The sequence below is a fragment of the Typopeltis vanoorti genome, chromosome 18 (assembly GCF_054136105.1).
Source record: "Typopeltis vanoorti isolate ZY-2024b chromosome 18, IOZ_Tvanoo_1.0, whole genome shotgun sequence".
Taxonomy (NCBI): Eukaryota; Metazoa; Arthropoda; class Arachnida; order Uropygi; family Thelyphonidae; genus Typopeltis; species Typopeltis vanoorti.
The window spans coordinates 59,597,113-59,612,388 of record NC_143566.1 but is presented as its reverse complement, the minus strand read 5'-3'; the positions used below and the strand labels follow the sequence as shown (position 1 = coordinate 59,612,388).

The window sequence follows — 15,276 nt, the reverse complement described above, 5'->3', positions numbered from 1 at the left end:
CCTAACAGCCACTATACTGCAGAGGCAATCAAAACAAGTACTTTTATTATGCCAGTGAATAACGTATGAGGAGTCTGTGTAATATATTTCTCAACAAATAATGCAATTAGAGACAACTGGGATAAAAACACACTAATTAATGAATCACATGTCTCCTCATACAGAAACAAAACCATGTGTTGCATGGGCAAACACAGTATCTAACTAAAAACTATTCAATTGTCAGCTATGCTTTTATATTTCGGATGCGCGATCTTTTGTTAATACAGCACCAATCATATGCATGTTTTAATAACCTGCCTTTGCTATCTGTTTCGCGTTAGGCTTAATTACTGTAAAGGGAGAAAACTCACAAAAGAAAAAAATGTTCCTGGTCCGGGAACCCTTATTCAGGTAATATTCACTAATTTCATGTTATCAATCTGTGGTGTGCCAGTATCGGTAAGTGGTGATATTATTTTATCTATTTTACGTTGAAAAATTTAACCCTGAGATGGATAAGTGGCTGATAAAAAATTTAAAAAAAAATCCCGCGAACAATCAGAAACAGACTAAAAAAAAAAAGAAAAAAGGACTTTACTTCATATTTTACCAGAACAGCCCGCATCGTCTTCAGAACCAAACGGTAAGAGGCAAAAAATGTAATATTTGCATTTGATTTTTGTAATATTCGCTGTGTATGTTTTGTATTGAATATAAATACATTAAATATTATAATAATATATCTCTCTATTACGATTTTTTTCGAGGGGGGGGCCGAGAAACATTTAAATTTTTGCAAAGGGGGACCTGACATCCAGAAGTTTGGGAAGCACTGCCTTATAGGGAGCAGGCGATGTCTTTATACCCTATTTAGCGTTTGGAGACTGAGTGGGCAGTTCAATCTCCACCGGTAGCCAATCAGAGATAGCTGGCCCATGTCTATCACTAATTATAAGCAGCCACCGATGAGGAGGCTGGCAAACAAGTGCTGCCATCTCTTGGTAACTAACCCTAACTGCATATGTTACTGTCTGAAATAATGTGGGTACTAGGGTCGATTTTCTTGAGTTTACAGGACAAAAAACCTGCTTGCCCGTGCCAGAGATCGACTAACGCGGGAATCGGTCAAAAACAGGCTTATAAAAGTTCCTCCAGTCGGCGATTGGATTTGAACCTATGTCTAATTTCCAGCGACCAAGCGTAGAGGACGCAAGCATCACTTCCACTGAGCTACACACAGACCTAATATAAAATAAAAAAAACGTCCATGTTTCGTCTCAACTAAATAAGAAATTATATTCTTGTTTTCATTATTTATTCAAAGCGTAAGGAAACAAAAGTTTGTTCGTGAGCAGAGCCGGCGGAAGCAGGCATTCAGAGCATGCGGGCGCCGCTACGAAGGGGGCGCCGCCGTCGGGGAGACGCCCCCTTCGTGCCTGCAGAACCACACACGCCCGGATCGTTACAGGGGCGCTTAGATAGAAATTGCATGCGGGCGCCAAAGACCCTAGCGCCGCTTCTGTTCGTGAGTTATCTTCACGATTAATCAACATAGAGGCTGACTTCATTACGGGATACTAGTTGATGCGACGTCAACAGCTTTATGTATATTTATGTATACAAGTGAACTGGTCGTGAAGATACTTCTCCCACATACTCTGCAATGCGTAAAGAATTAAAATATGAATATAATTTCGTGTCTAGTACAATTCATGAAGTGAAATTGTAGGAACAACAAATCTGGCACGTACGTGAAAGATAGACACGAGCAAAACTTATTAACTACAGAATTTTTCAGCATGACTCAAGACATGCAGAATTATATTATCAATGTAATTTCATGGTTAAGTGAACTCGATCTGTATATATCATTAAAATCTAAAATAATAATAAAAAAAATTGACTTGTATTTGCAGCGAAAGCAAAGATAATAATTACAATGGCGATATATATTTCATTAAATTACTTCCAAAATGGGAAGTGCGAAGCAATTGGTCTTATTTTAAGTTACACTGATGAATCAAGGTTTCGCAACTCTGTACAATCTTTCCATTAAAACGTGGTGGCGCTTTAGACTTTTCCACTACAGATCTATCAGACTGTCTACAATAAGAAAGACTGCAAGAATAATTAACTCAAAATATTCTTGAATGAGATAGTGGAAAAGTCTAAAGCGCCACCACGTTTTAATGGAAAGATTGTACAGAGTTGCGAAACCTTGATTCATCAGTGTAACTTAAAATAAGACCAATTGCTTCGCACTTCCCATTTTGGAAGTAATTTAATGAAATATATATCGCCATTGTAATTATTATCTTTGCTTTCGCTGCAAATACAAGTCAATTTTTTTTATTATTATTTTAGATTTTAATGATATATACAGATCGAGTTCACTTAACCATGAAATTACATTGATAATATAATTCTGCATGTCTTGAGTCATGCTGAAAAATTCTGTACATATGTCAGAGTTACAGACTCGTATTCATTTCAGCGATTCCAACAAATGTCTGGCAAATGCAGCTAAACTTCACACAGAGTCCGTCGGGGGGGGGGGAAATAAAGTGTTACATAAAATCCGTTTTTAATGAAAAGATTGCATGAAGAAAGTTGTGAAGCTTTGATTCATCAACTTAATTTAAATAACAATGTCACACCTTTCCACTTTTTGAAAGTGATCTTACTAAGCACACTATTCGTATTTCTGCTATAAATTATTATTTTCACTTTCGATTCTAATGCTATAAAGATCGAGTTCTCGAACTCACACACACACACACACACACACACACACACACACACACACACACACACACACACATATTATATATAGACCGAGCTATCATTTCATCTTTCCCCTCCCATTCATGGCCATCTCTTATCTGGGAGGTCGATTTCTATGATGTGACTCATGGTTAACTACGGCATGACGACATGTGGTGAGGACCCTATATCTTTCATTATTGTCGTAAGTATTCATAGCTGTGTGATTCATGGGGCAGGGGCTGGATTACCTGTTTCTGAGGGATGAAAAACCCTCTAACGCCGATAAGATCGGCTAACTCACCTTTAGTCGAAAGAGACGAGATAAAAGTTCCTCACATCATGGATGGGAACCCAGGTCTTTCTAACCAAAGAGCTTCGTCTATACCGACTGGGCTACAGAGGCTAGGCTGTTCATTTCATCCTTAGCAAATCTAAAACGGGACAAGTTAACTATTTGTGTAAAGGTAATTGAAATATAAATTTTCGCTACCTCATACAAAAAACATCAGCTAACACCTTTTATTTCCTTATAGGGAGTAGGCGAGACCTTTATACCCTATCTAGCTTTTGGAGACTGAGTGGGCAGTTCAATCTCCACTGGTAGCCAATCAGAGATAGCTGGCCCATATCTATCACTAATTACAGCAGCCACCGATGAAGAGGCTGGCAGACAAGTGCTGCCATCTCTTGGTACCTAACCCTAACAAGATATGTTACTGTCTGAAATAATGTGGGTACTACGGTCGATTTTCTTGAGTTTACCGGACGAAAAACCCGAGTTTCTGGGAGGAAAAACCCGCTTGCCCGTGTCAGAGATCGACTAACTCGGGAATCGGCCGAAGAAAGGCTTAGAAAAAGTTCCTCCAGTCAGTGACTAGACTTGAACTTAAGTCTGACTTCGAGCGACCAAGCGCAGAGGACGCAAGCACCACTTCCACTGAGCTACAGGCAGCGTTACCTCATACAAGATTTTTGAATTGAATACGTTTCCTTCGATATAAGAAATTATCTTTGGGTTTAAAGTATATAGAAACTTAATTAAAAAAAGAGTTAAGAAATTATTTCGAGGGTCACAAAAAGTTCTCGGGGTTTTCCTTTGGTCTTCATCAAGCATGGTCTACGTATTTTGCTATGCGTGAATTATTTTCTTCGAAACGAGTCACGTGTTATCATTTCTATCATTCACTGTGCACGATTCAAAAATATAACAGAACGAAAATGCTTTAAAATGAAGTATAATTAAGATTCTTATCTTAGATATATTACTTTAGTATTGCGTTACTTTACATTTAATTATTAAATAATGGGAGGTTTATTCATGTTATTTGTAAAGTTCCTAAAATCGGAGGGGGGGGGGTATACGGTGGTAAGGCCTGACTTAAAAAAAAAAGTTGTGCAAATATGTAAAAGTAAACTGTGCTTCATCTTCGTTTGTTATAAATGTCAAAAGGCCTATTCACATAAATATATAAATTCAAAACAGTTATGTAAAAGTTCAATGCATTTGCTTACATTTCTCGAATATATTTCCAATCTTTTTATCATATTGCACAATGCAATAATTTTTAAATAATAGTTCAGATACCTAGATTACTTTAACATTTATATTACTAATATATTACTTTTGTGTAATATTGCAAATTCGCATAAACATAAATTACTTATCCATATGCGATTTTCAGTTACTAATTTCATCGCAGTCAACTTGTTGGCCTCCACTGGTCTACATCATTCAAATAAATCAATTTTTACTTGAATTTCACATTAGTCCATTTAGTAATAAACAGTTAGCTATTTTTTGGGTTGAAATCAATCTTTATGACACACATTCCCTCTCTCTCATTTTCATCATTATAAATGCTTATCTTTAATTTACCTTTCGTGAGAGAATGGATTGCTGACTTCACTTGGGAAAAATTTCCACTTCCAAGGTCACCACGGAAGCGATAGAAACCTACTCTCCTTCCCAGGGCTATCTCCTTCTGCCACTTTTCGTCATAGCCAAGCCTGTGGAGAACCATTTGGTAGGGAGTTAATCCTGTCCTCTCGAGTGAGTGTGAAGAGGAGCTCCTGGTATCATTATCTCCGCTACTGGAAGTATATGTAGCGGAATCCGAAGAGATGGAAGGTCGCTGTTCTGCAATTGGTGATACCCTGGCGACCGGCATCGTTTGACGCTTGGCACGTGTTAGGGACCAAAGATACATGGATTATAGCTCCCATCTGGAGAGAAGAAGAAAAAAAAAAAACATTGTGAACATTTTTTTTTCACTTCATGTGTATCTGTTACATAAAAACGATTCATATGGTGTTTTCAGTTGAATGTAAAATAAAAAGTTGTTTACATTATTCAAAATAATAAACACGCTAAGCCCTTTATTCCCCAAAAGGAGTGCGCAAGGCCTGCATTTAGCCATTACTATTTCCAAAGACTGGAGAAAGCCAACTCCACCATTTGCCATCACAGATAGCTGCACAAGCCTATCAATTATTTTAGTAGGCATCTAAAAGAGTGCAACAGACAACTACAGCCATCTCGTGCTTCCTTGAGACTATTATTATCTGATACAGTGTGAATTCTACAGTAGGTTTTCTTGAGATGCAGAATTAAAAACCAAAATTCCAGGAAGGGATATGTATTTGATCATGCCAAAGATCGACTAATTCGGGAACTAGCTGAACAAAATTCCTCCCGTTGGTCACTAGAATCGAACTTAAAAACGGCCTTTCTTCAGGGGAGAGGCCTGCTATGCCACTCCACCTGAAGAAAGGCCGTTTTAAGCAAACGTGATTTGCAAAGGGCTACATAGGCACCATTAACAAATAAGATATAGCTTTTTATGATTGTCTATAACCATTTCCAAAATTATCAGCGAAATACAAATATGAAAATGACCGTAGAATAATCATTAAAATCTGCTATCACCTATTATTCCCTTAAAGGGAGTAGGCGAGACCGTTTTAGTCCTATCTTACTTTTGGAAACTTGAGAGGGGTTCAGTCTTCACCAGTATCCAATCAGAAATAGCTGACCTAAGAAAATCACTAAGTATAAACGATATCCGCTGAAAAGAAGTAGACAAGTGCCACCATCTCGTGATCCCTCACGCATTATATTAATGTTTGAAATATTGTGAGTTTACAGTCAATTATTTGAGTTTCTAGGAGAAAAAGCCGCTTCCCCTTCCAGACACCATCTCGAGAACCAGCCGAAGAACGTCTTGGAAAACGTTTCTCTAGTTGGGGACTAGAATCGAACTTAGAACGTTCCGTTTTTCGGACGGCCTAGCGCTATGGAGACATTTCCAGAGGGTCACACAGACTTATAATGGTTGAATCAATTATTATTCCCCCCCCCACACACACACACTAACAATAGGCTGACTGCAATCAAATTGCAGTAAGAGATGAATTTTGAATTGTTTTGCCAGATATTACCAATTAAAAATGGACCGATTTAAACCAAAATTCAGTTGACCCGAAAAAAAATGTAGATATTCATTTAAATCCATTCAACAAGAGTGGATATAACACTGGTTTTCATAAATTAAGGAAAAGAAAAAAATCACGATAACTCAAAAACCGTATGAAGAATTTTTATGCAATTTGGTGGAAAGTATGATATGAAATGTGAAAGAAACACAAAAATTTGTAAATGAATAGTTTAATTCAGTGATATATATGGATACATGAAAACAATTGTCAAAAACAAGATGTCAAATTGACATTATCAAAGTGCCCTCAATAAAGAATGTGGTCATCCATCACAGCAATACAGAGCTTGCAACCTCGTATCTGTAAAATGTTTCATACTGTTTATGATGGTGTCCAGGAGCTCAATTGGAAATAACCATTGTCCCTGCAAAAGTCTCTCGAGTCGCTCAAGGTTTTGCGGAAAATGTTGAGAGCAGCAACACGTCTACCTAAAGCATCTCAGCATATTTAATATGATTAAGGTCAGAAGACCAGGCTGACCAGTGACTACGAGCTTCGTTTGATAAGAACGAGCATTATCGTCGTAAATGTCTTCACTATCGCACTTTCATGCCGGGGTGCAGGACCTCGTCTCTGTAAGTTGTAATTCATTTGTATATACCACGGAAAGCGTCACTGATTTGCATAAGATAATCAAATTCGGCATCACTTTTTTACATGAGTTACTTAACTTTCAAATGTTTTTTCTTTTCTCCTGAGTTATCGCGATTTTTCTGTTTGTTCTTTAATTTATGGCAACCAGTGTACTTTGCATCGTTTCGAAGCCTTTTGCTAATGTCTTTTTCCTCGTAGATGTTCTGAGACTGAGATAAAAAAAAAAAAAAAAAAATCGAAATAACCAATTTTTAAAAGAATGCCAAACTTCCAAAGCAGAGGATGCGAGGATTAATTTGGTAGGGACAAAAGATTACTCGGGTGATATTAAGTACGAAATTGTTGCAAAATGGAGGTAAGAAAAACATAAATAAAAGGAAATATGTAACTCAGAAATAGATTCAAAGACAATAAATTCCGCGAAACACAAGTCGTATGCCTTAAGCAAAAAATATTCACAAACTCTTAAAATTAAAATTTTACTATAATAAAATCAGAGGCTACCCATGTACTTCTCGTATATATATATATAAAGAGTATTAAAATTTTGTTACCCACATGCTTGTCTTTTATATTGATCTTTTCTCTGTCTAAAGGCTACCTTTCTAATCAAACACTTTGTAGTAATAGACTTTTTTCTCATTATTATTTTGACCCTCGAGAATTCGGAGAAATCAACGCCTTTCCGACTCTTTCGTGCAGTGGACAAAGGCTTTGTCACGAACACTAGATTAACTGTAATGCTGTATGAAAATCCAAGAAATGTATCAGAAATCTGTTTTTCGTTATATTTAGCAAAATAAATAAGCAGTATTATGTCTGCCCATTTGTATATTATTATTCTGCTTTGGTTGGACATTTCCATTCAGAAACCCGAGATAAACTACCATCATTTGCTGTTGTTAAGTCATTAAAAACCGCTTTTCCTGATGTTTTCAAAGAATGGGGCATTACTGTCGTTGTTTAATATATAGAGAGAATTAGACACTAAAACTTATTCAACAATTTCACTTCTACCGTTCGTGTTCTTGCTAAATCACGAAAAGAATTGACATTGCTATCCACTGAGAGGATTACGTTATAATTTTCTAATGAAATCACGATCTTGCCAAATTTTATTAAGTCGTAAAATCTTTGCTGTATTGAGAAATTAAGACGTCAACTTCTGGGTTGAGGCTATCTTAATTTCAGCCTTGACCAAGCGTTAAAGATTTATTTGTAGTCATGTAATGCTGTTTTTACTAATCTTCTTAGTTGTTTCAATAGTCAATTCACGTGGAAAGATAAGGGCAAAAAAAGGGTTGAAAAAAAAAGAGTTGAAAACAACACAATTTCTCCTATGATGGATAAATGATCAGCACGATAACACTCAACTTCTAGCAGGATAACACACACGAAACACGTGCCATCTAAGAACAGTCAGAGGGAAAACGAAAGCTACTTTACCTTAATAGATTCCACCCCATCTCACTGTTATCGATTCTCAATCCCATAGTTTACTTTTAGGATGTAGTGGAACGAGATGTTCACGGAAGCCCTTGCTAACTCAGTGGGACATAATTGCACGAATGCAATCAAATAAGAGAAATATCAGCCAATTCCAGTATACCGGGACTAGTTAAATGGCTTGTATATTATTCTAAATTTATTTTAAATAATTACAGCATGTGAAACACAACCAATCCCAGTAGAGGTATATAATGGTAATAAGCGCCCTCTATTAACAAAACTAATTCTCTTGGTTTGACTAAATTGCAACCTTCTTTATTTCCTTCTTTTTTCCTAGCTTACGATGCATCAAGTAAATACAAGATCCGCTTTTAAGTTCCCCCCCCCCTTTCAAAGTAGTTTTCACTAACTCATCCTTACAAGCTGGTTCTTTCCTTTATATTTTCTTCTAGATTATTTTTAAAATCTTATTCTATCTACCCCAAATAATGACTTTAGTTCCCTATATAGCTTCAAGGTTTGACGCATTAAAGCTAATGAGCTCTATTACCCTGTTCTAATAATAAACTAAGTGTTACGTGACAGGCTATCATCACCATAACATAGCTTAACTAATAGTTTTAGATGGAACAAATTGACACCTCTGGAGAATCGCCTGTTTTCATGTTTCAAATAATAGCGAAAATATTTTTATATCATTCGAAAAGGAATGATAAAATCCTTAGCCGGTCTTCTAATATATTTCCGTTTTATTTTTTATTATTATTTACTGTACAGAAATTTTGTTATGTGATATAGAAAAGTCCTAACTCATTCATGTCTGCTTTTACAAAAACAAAATTGTAAAAATGTGCATAATTTTTGACAACAAAATCGAAGAGCAGAAAAGCAAATGGCTGGTGGAATAAGTACGCATTATTGTTCTAAATATAATTATGAAAATCACGAACAATGATAATTTAAGAAAAATGTTACAAGTACATGCAATGGTTGACTAAAATTGTATCCATCACCATCTGTCAGTAATCTACACTGCTGCCCTCTATGAAAAGAAAAAAATCACATTTGAGTGTTTTATTTTTGAAAAAAAAAAAAAAAAATACTGAAGAGAAAAGTGAACAGTATTAGAGACTTATTTTTGTTACTTAATCCTTAAATTTTATGACCCGGATTTGCATTCTCGTTACATGTATTTAATGTATACTTCTTAATATTGTAGTAAAAAAAATCTCAGTACTTACCACAATAGGAAATCAGGCATTAGTGCTTGTAGAAGTGCAGTCTCACAAAGTCTTACGCAGTATTTTGGCCCAAAGGCTATTTGACACCATATTGAAGAAGAGATAACTGAATAGAGAGTACGCATATCTAACGAAGAAAATCATAAAAAAGATTCACTGCATTATAATATTCGAGAAATTGTGTTTTTGTTTAGTTAACAAACACTGTGTTATATAATTTGATGTATATTTAGAATTCCTGTCACATTTTCACAAAAAAAGTAAGATAAAGCGCGCGCACACACACACACACTAAAATTATTTATTTTTTATCTTTGTTTTAATGTTGTTAGATTCGAAGTCTGGGCTCAATATACTCCATCTTCAAAGTAAAAGAATGATTATGGACATATTTCTGAGTTAAATAAAAAGTAATGAGATGCTTCCATACTCCTAACATATAGATCCGTAGTCACACCTTCATAGGTATTAGCGTAGCTTACATAAAAATCAGTATCATAATAAGTATAGTTTTTTTTTCAAATGATTTGAATGAATAAGACTTAACAATAAAAATAATATGTAAACCATAACAGCAACAAATATTCAATGTGTTGTGTTCAAAGTATCGATGCTTATGAGCTGTTTCAAGGCCAATTTCCATATGCCGTGTGAAGGGTACAACTGTAAGTGTGCACAGAGCATTTTTCGCGCATAGTGGTTACAAATAGGAACGGTAAAAACGTGTTCTCAAGACATAAGTCAACAAAAAATGAACTGAATAATCATAAGTCGCAAATGTATTGGAATAACGTGAATTTAAAGAGCATTGGATAAAGCGTAAAAATTATTGATTTGAATAAATTTATTTATGACTTTCCTACATCTAAAAAAAGATCTGTGCTATATTATGTATTAAGTAATGCCGCAGTATGTAGGCGATTACCGTTTATTTAATAAATAATAATCTACACTTGTGTTTTTCTTTTTTTACACTACATTCTTTTTCCCCTCTCAAGTCTGAGTTACTTAATAATCAAAGCTTTAAGAATATCTACAACCAGTGCATTAAATGCTGTTTTCCAATATGTCACTAATCAAATCTTAACTTCTCCTCATAAAGGAAAATATCCCTTCTCCTTCTTTTATATCTGTTATACTTTGTACTTAGCTTTCAGACAAGAGCAGATAAATCTTCTTGGACTAACATTTATCTCCCTGGAAATTCCACATCAATCACTTTAAGTCTTTTATGATTCAAAAGCTCCTTCTCTTCTACTCTAAGCTCTCTCTCTCTCTCTCTCTCTGTGTGTGTGTGTGTGTGTGTGTGTGTGTGTGTGTGTGTGTGTGTGTGTGTGTGTGTGTGTGTGTGTGTAATCCGAACCCGCCGTATCTTAGTGCACCAAAGGCTTCCCTAAAAATTCTTGATCTCATTCAGAACAGTATAATTTGAATATTTCATTCATAACGACTGAACACTATTCTTTTTTGACTTTGATATGAATAGCTAGGTTCCGTTGTAGCTGCCATTCAGAAACTAATACTTTCTTCAAAGTTTAAAACACAAAGTCTAGTAACTCCTCCATATGTGGCCCAACTTCAGTCTCTCCGAACTACTTCCTCAACTCTCCAACAAAGGCACGGTACTCATTTCTCTTCCAAAATTTAAACGAAATAATGTGTTATGTTTTTTTTTTTAACTTTTCACATTTGGATTAGAATAAAAAGAAAACAATATTCTTGGAATAATAAAGAAATTAATGTCATTCTACAAACTATTTTCTGCTTATCTGTAAACTTCTGCAGCTTGTCCCACTTAAGTAGGGTCGCTGTTTGTAGTGAGTTTCCTCCACAACCTCCTGTCCTGGGTTGTAGCCACATCCATGTTCTTCGTCCTCAATCCTCCTCCTCCACCATCTCCTCTTTGGCCGTCCGCACTTCCTCCTCCCCTGCACATCCATCTGCATGACCTTTCTTTCCACATACTCTTCCTTCCTCCTCATCACATGACCAAACCATCTCAACCTTGCCTCCTGTATCTTTGTTCCTAAGTTCGTAACTTTCACCGTTCCCCTCTCACATAGTCATTTCTCAGACGATCCTTTCTCATCACACCGCACATCCACCTACGCATTCTCATCTCCGCTACCTCCATCCTGCTGATGTTATTTTTCCTCAGGGCCACAGAATCCATAGCATACGTCATAGCTGGTCTAACTATTGTCCTTTAGATTTTGCCTTTTAGATTGATCGGCACCCTCTTATCACATAGCACTCCAGTCATTGCTCTCTCTCTCTCTCCAGTTCCTCCATCCTGCATCCCACTTCCTTCTCAGCCTCGCCATACTCTTTCATTGTTGAACCTAAGTATCTAAAGTCACTGACCTTCTTGATGACATTTCCTTCCAGCTCCAGATCTGTCTTCTGGCTGTCATCCACTTTGCAACACATATACTCTGTCTTACTTCTGCTCTGTCTCATGTCTCTCTTCCAGTATACTTTCCTCCAACTTTCCACTTTAGCTGCCACTTCTTCTCTTGATTCTGCACACAGCACGATGTCATCTGCATACAACATACTCCAAGGTGCATCTTCTCCGCCACCACCTCCATCACAACATTAAACAGGAACGGACTTAATGCTGACCCTTGATGCAAGCCAACTGTCACTGGAAAACTTTCTGTCTCTCCCAGGTAGGTCCGAACTCTTGTCTTCACATTTCTGTACATCTCCTACATCAGCCTGACATATTTCTCCGGTATCTTCTTCTCCCTCAGACACCTCCAGACTTCTTGCCTTGGCACTCTATCATACGCTTTCTCCAGATCAATAAATACCAGATGTAGTTTCCGTTGCTTCTCTCGAAACTTTTCCATCATCTGCCGTAACCCACAGATAGCATCCGTCGTCGATCGACCAAGCATGAAGCCAAATTGCTCCTTTGCAATCTCCAACTCTTTCCTCAGTCTTCCATCAAGAACCCTCTCTAGGATTTTCATTGTGTGGGACATCAACTTTCTTCCTCTGTAATTCTTACAGTCTTGTGCATCCCATTTTACTCTTGTAGATGGGGACAAGAGTATATTCCCTCCATTCCTCGGGTATATTTTCCTGTTGACAAACTTTTACTAACAGGTCTGACAGCAAGTCAATTCCCTCTTCCCTCAGTACCTTCCATGCCTCCAATGGGATCCTGTCAGGGCCCACCGATTTTCCATTCTTCATCCCCCTTTATGGCCTCCTTCATTTGCACTCTACTAATGTTCCACCATCCCTTCATAAGGTTACGTATCTTCTCTGGGAGTCCTTGCATTTTCTTCATTCAAAAGCACTTCAAAGTATATTCTCGAATCTGTTTTTTATATCCACATCCCTCCTTAATACCTTTCCTCCAGAGTCCTTGATCTGCCTTACATGTACGATGTCCTTTGATGCCTTATTTCTATATTTTGCCAATCGACAAATCTTTCTCTGTCCTTTCTTTGTTCCTAATTGATCATAAATGTCTTGATATGCCACGGCATTTGCCTGTGCAACAACTCTCGCTTTTTCTCTCTGTAGGCCACTGCTTCTTGTACATTATTATTCCACCACCAACTCTCCTTCTGCTCTCTAATCTTTCCGGATGTTTCTCCAAACACCTCATTGCTTTTGAATTATGTCTCCACCAATCTTGTACACCTTCTAGTCCATCCGAAATCCTCTCTAACACCTTCTCCCTAAAACGGTTCCTCACACGCTCTTCTTTTAAGCGAAAACCGCTTAATTGTCTTCCTCCCATGACTCCCAAAGGTTCTTATCTTCGACTTTATTTTAAAGTCTGCGCACAGCAGCCGGTGTTGCTGCGCCACTTGATCTGTTGGGATTACCTTACAATTTGTTACTGCCTTAAGATGTTTTCTTCTAGTCAAAATTTAGTCAATCTGTGAACTGTTCTTGCCACTTCTACATGTTATCAAATGCTCTTCCCTCTTACAGAAAAAGGAGTTCACAATTGCCAGATCAAAAACTACTGCGAATTCCAAAATCCCATTTTCTTCCTGGCTCATCATTCCCACTCCATGGCCGCCATGCACCCCTTCACAGTCCCTATTCTGTCTCCCTGTGTGTCCGTTCAAGTCTCCTGCGACAATCACCATGTCGTTTTCTTCTAGTTCCTTCATTTCTTCATCTAGCACGTTCCAGAATTCATTTTTCTCTTCTGCTGTGCAGCCAACATTTGGGGCGTATACACATAAGACGACACTAGTTGCTCTTCTCCAAGCCCCAGTTTCATTCTGTCGTTCCTCCTACCCACTTCCAGTACTTCGCCTTTCAAATCTGCCACACACCACAATTCCAACACCATTTTTTCCCTCTTTATTCGCTCCAGAGTAGAACAATTCATACCTGTCTCCTACCTCCTTCGCCTTTTCCCCCTTCCACCTTGTCTCCTGCACACATAAAATGTCCAACTTCCTCATCATATCTGCCACCTCTCTTCCAGTCATGCTTCCAACATTCAACGTTCCCACTCGCAACATTCTCTCCACTTGCTGAGCTCGCTTCTTTAACTGCACGCGCCCTTGATGCGGTAGCCCTCGTCCACTTCTAGCAGCTGTAGGGGGATGTTGCTGTGCGTCGCTTAAGGGGTACGCCTTAGTCCTTGCATCACTTTCTTTTCGACTCATTTGATCATAGCTAGAGCTGGTAGTGAAGTTTTACGACCGGATGCCCTACCCGACGTCAACCCCTAGGCATTTATCCGGGCTTGGGACTGGCACCTATTGGTGCTAGCGTATCCCCTTCGGTGGCTGCATAAGGCGAAATGATATAGCAAAATAGGAAAGATTTACCCCTAGCCCTCGAATACTCTAATAGCATTAGCATTTAATTTTCTATAAAAGTAACTGTACATAAAGTTATATAAGTTACTTTTGTATATATTTTATATTAAATTACCAGCAAGATGTTTTATTCTTTGATGTTCGAGGTCATAACTTCTAATATCCCAGAATAAATTCATTGCGGCATGTTAATTTTCACGTTTCATGTTTATGGATATTTGATAATAACTGAATCCTATCCTTTTTCTTACTTGGATATGTACAGTTTGCTTGTTTTTCTTCTGGTGTTGCCATCCCCTGTAAAATCAACTTTCCTGTCTTACACAAATGTATTGCACCATTACGTATTACTGATGTATGATGAGCAGAATAACGTGTTATCCGGTGTTGTTCTCATACGTTATCTTGTATAACTTTCACGACCGAAAACCTAAAATCGTTTCCAGAAATTATGGAAACATTATCGTAAAAATTATCTTGAGAAAATTAAAAAAAAAACCTTCAAATCTGAAACAAAAATCCTGCCATGTGACCATATATATCAATCCTCATTCTAACATCAGCAAAAATAAATAATGAAACCGATTTCGGCAAAGAAAAAAAAAGTAATAATTGTTTATACCGTTAAGAAGAAAAAGAAGATAAAAAAGCCAGAGAAATATTAAATTCTGTGCGTTGCTTGTGAACTCAATGTTTTTTTCTGAACGAGTGGTTTATCCGAAGAGAGAGAGAGAGAGAGAGAGAGAGAGAGAGAGAGAGAGAGAGAGAGAGAGAGAGAGAGATGCATTGAGAGATAAAATTACATGATAGGAAGGTCATGTGACACATAATAACATGGTACAAGGATCACGTGACACACGATACGATAATGCAAAGGTCACGTGATATTTAATTACATAATACGAACGTCACATGGTATAAAACGATATACCATGCGACCTTGG

The 15,276-nt window shown here is 37.3% G+C and overlaps 1 protein-coding gene across 3 annotated transcripts in view; it reads right to left on the bottom strand.

Moving 5' to 3' along the window:
- The window catches only part of LOC150096705 (serine/threonine-protein kinase NIM1-like), a 93,017-nt gene that overhangs the window by 32,601 nt on the left and 45,140 nt on the right, over positions 1-15,276 (bottom strand). For all 3 annotated transcript variants that reach the window (XM_090408451.1, XM_090408452.1, XM_090408453.1), the window contains exons 2-3: positions 9,528-9,654; positions 4,625-4,971 (exon numbers count right to left, since the gene is read on the bottom strand). In XM_090408451.1, the coding sequence (XP_090264577.1) occupies positions 4,625-4,955 (331 nt within the window). In that variant the 5' untranslated portion in view covers positions 4,956-4,971; positions 9,528-9,654. The remainder of the gene's footprint in view (positions 1-4,624; positions 4,972-9,527; positions 9,655-15,276) is intronic.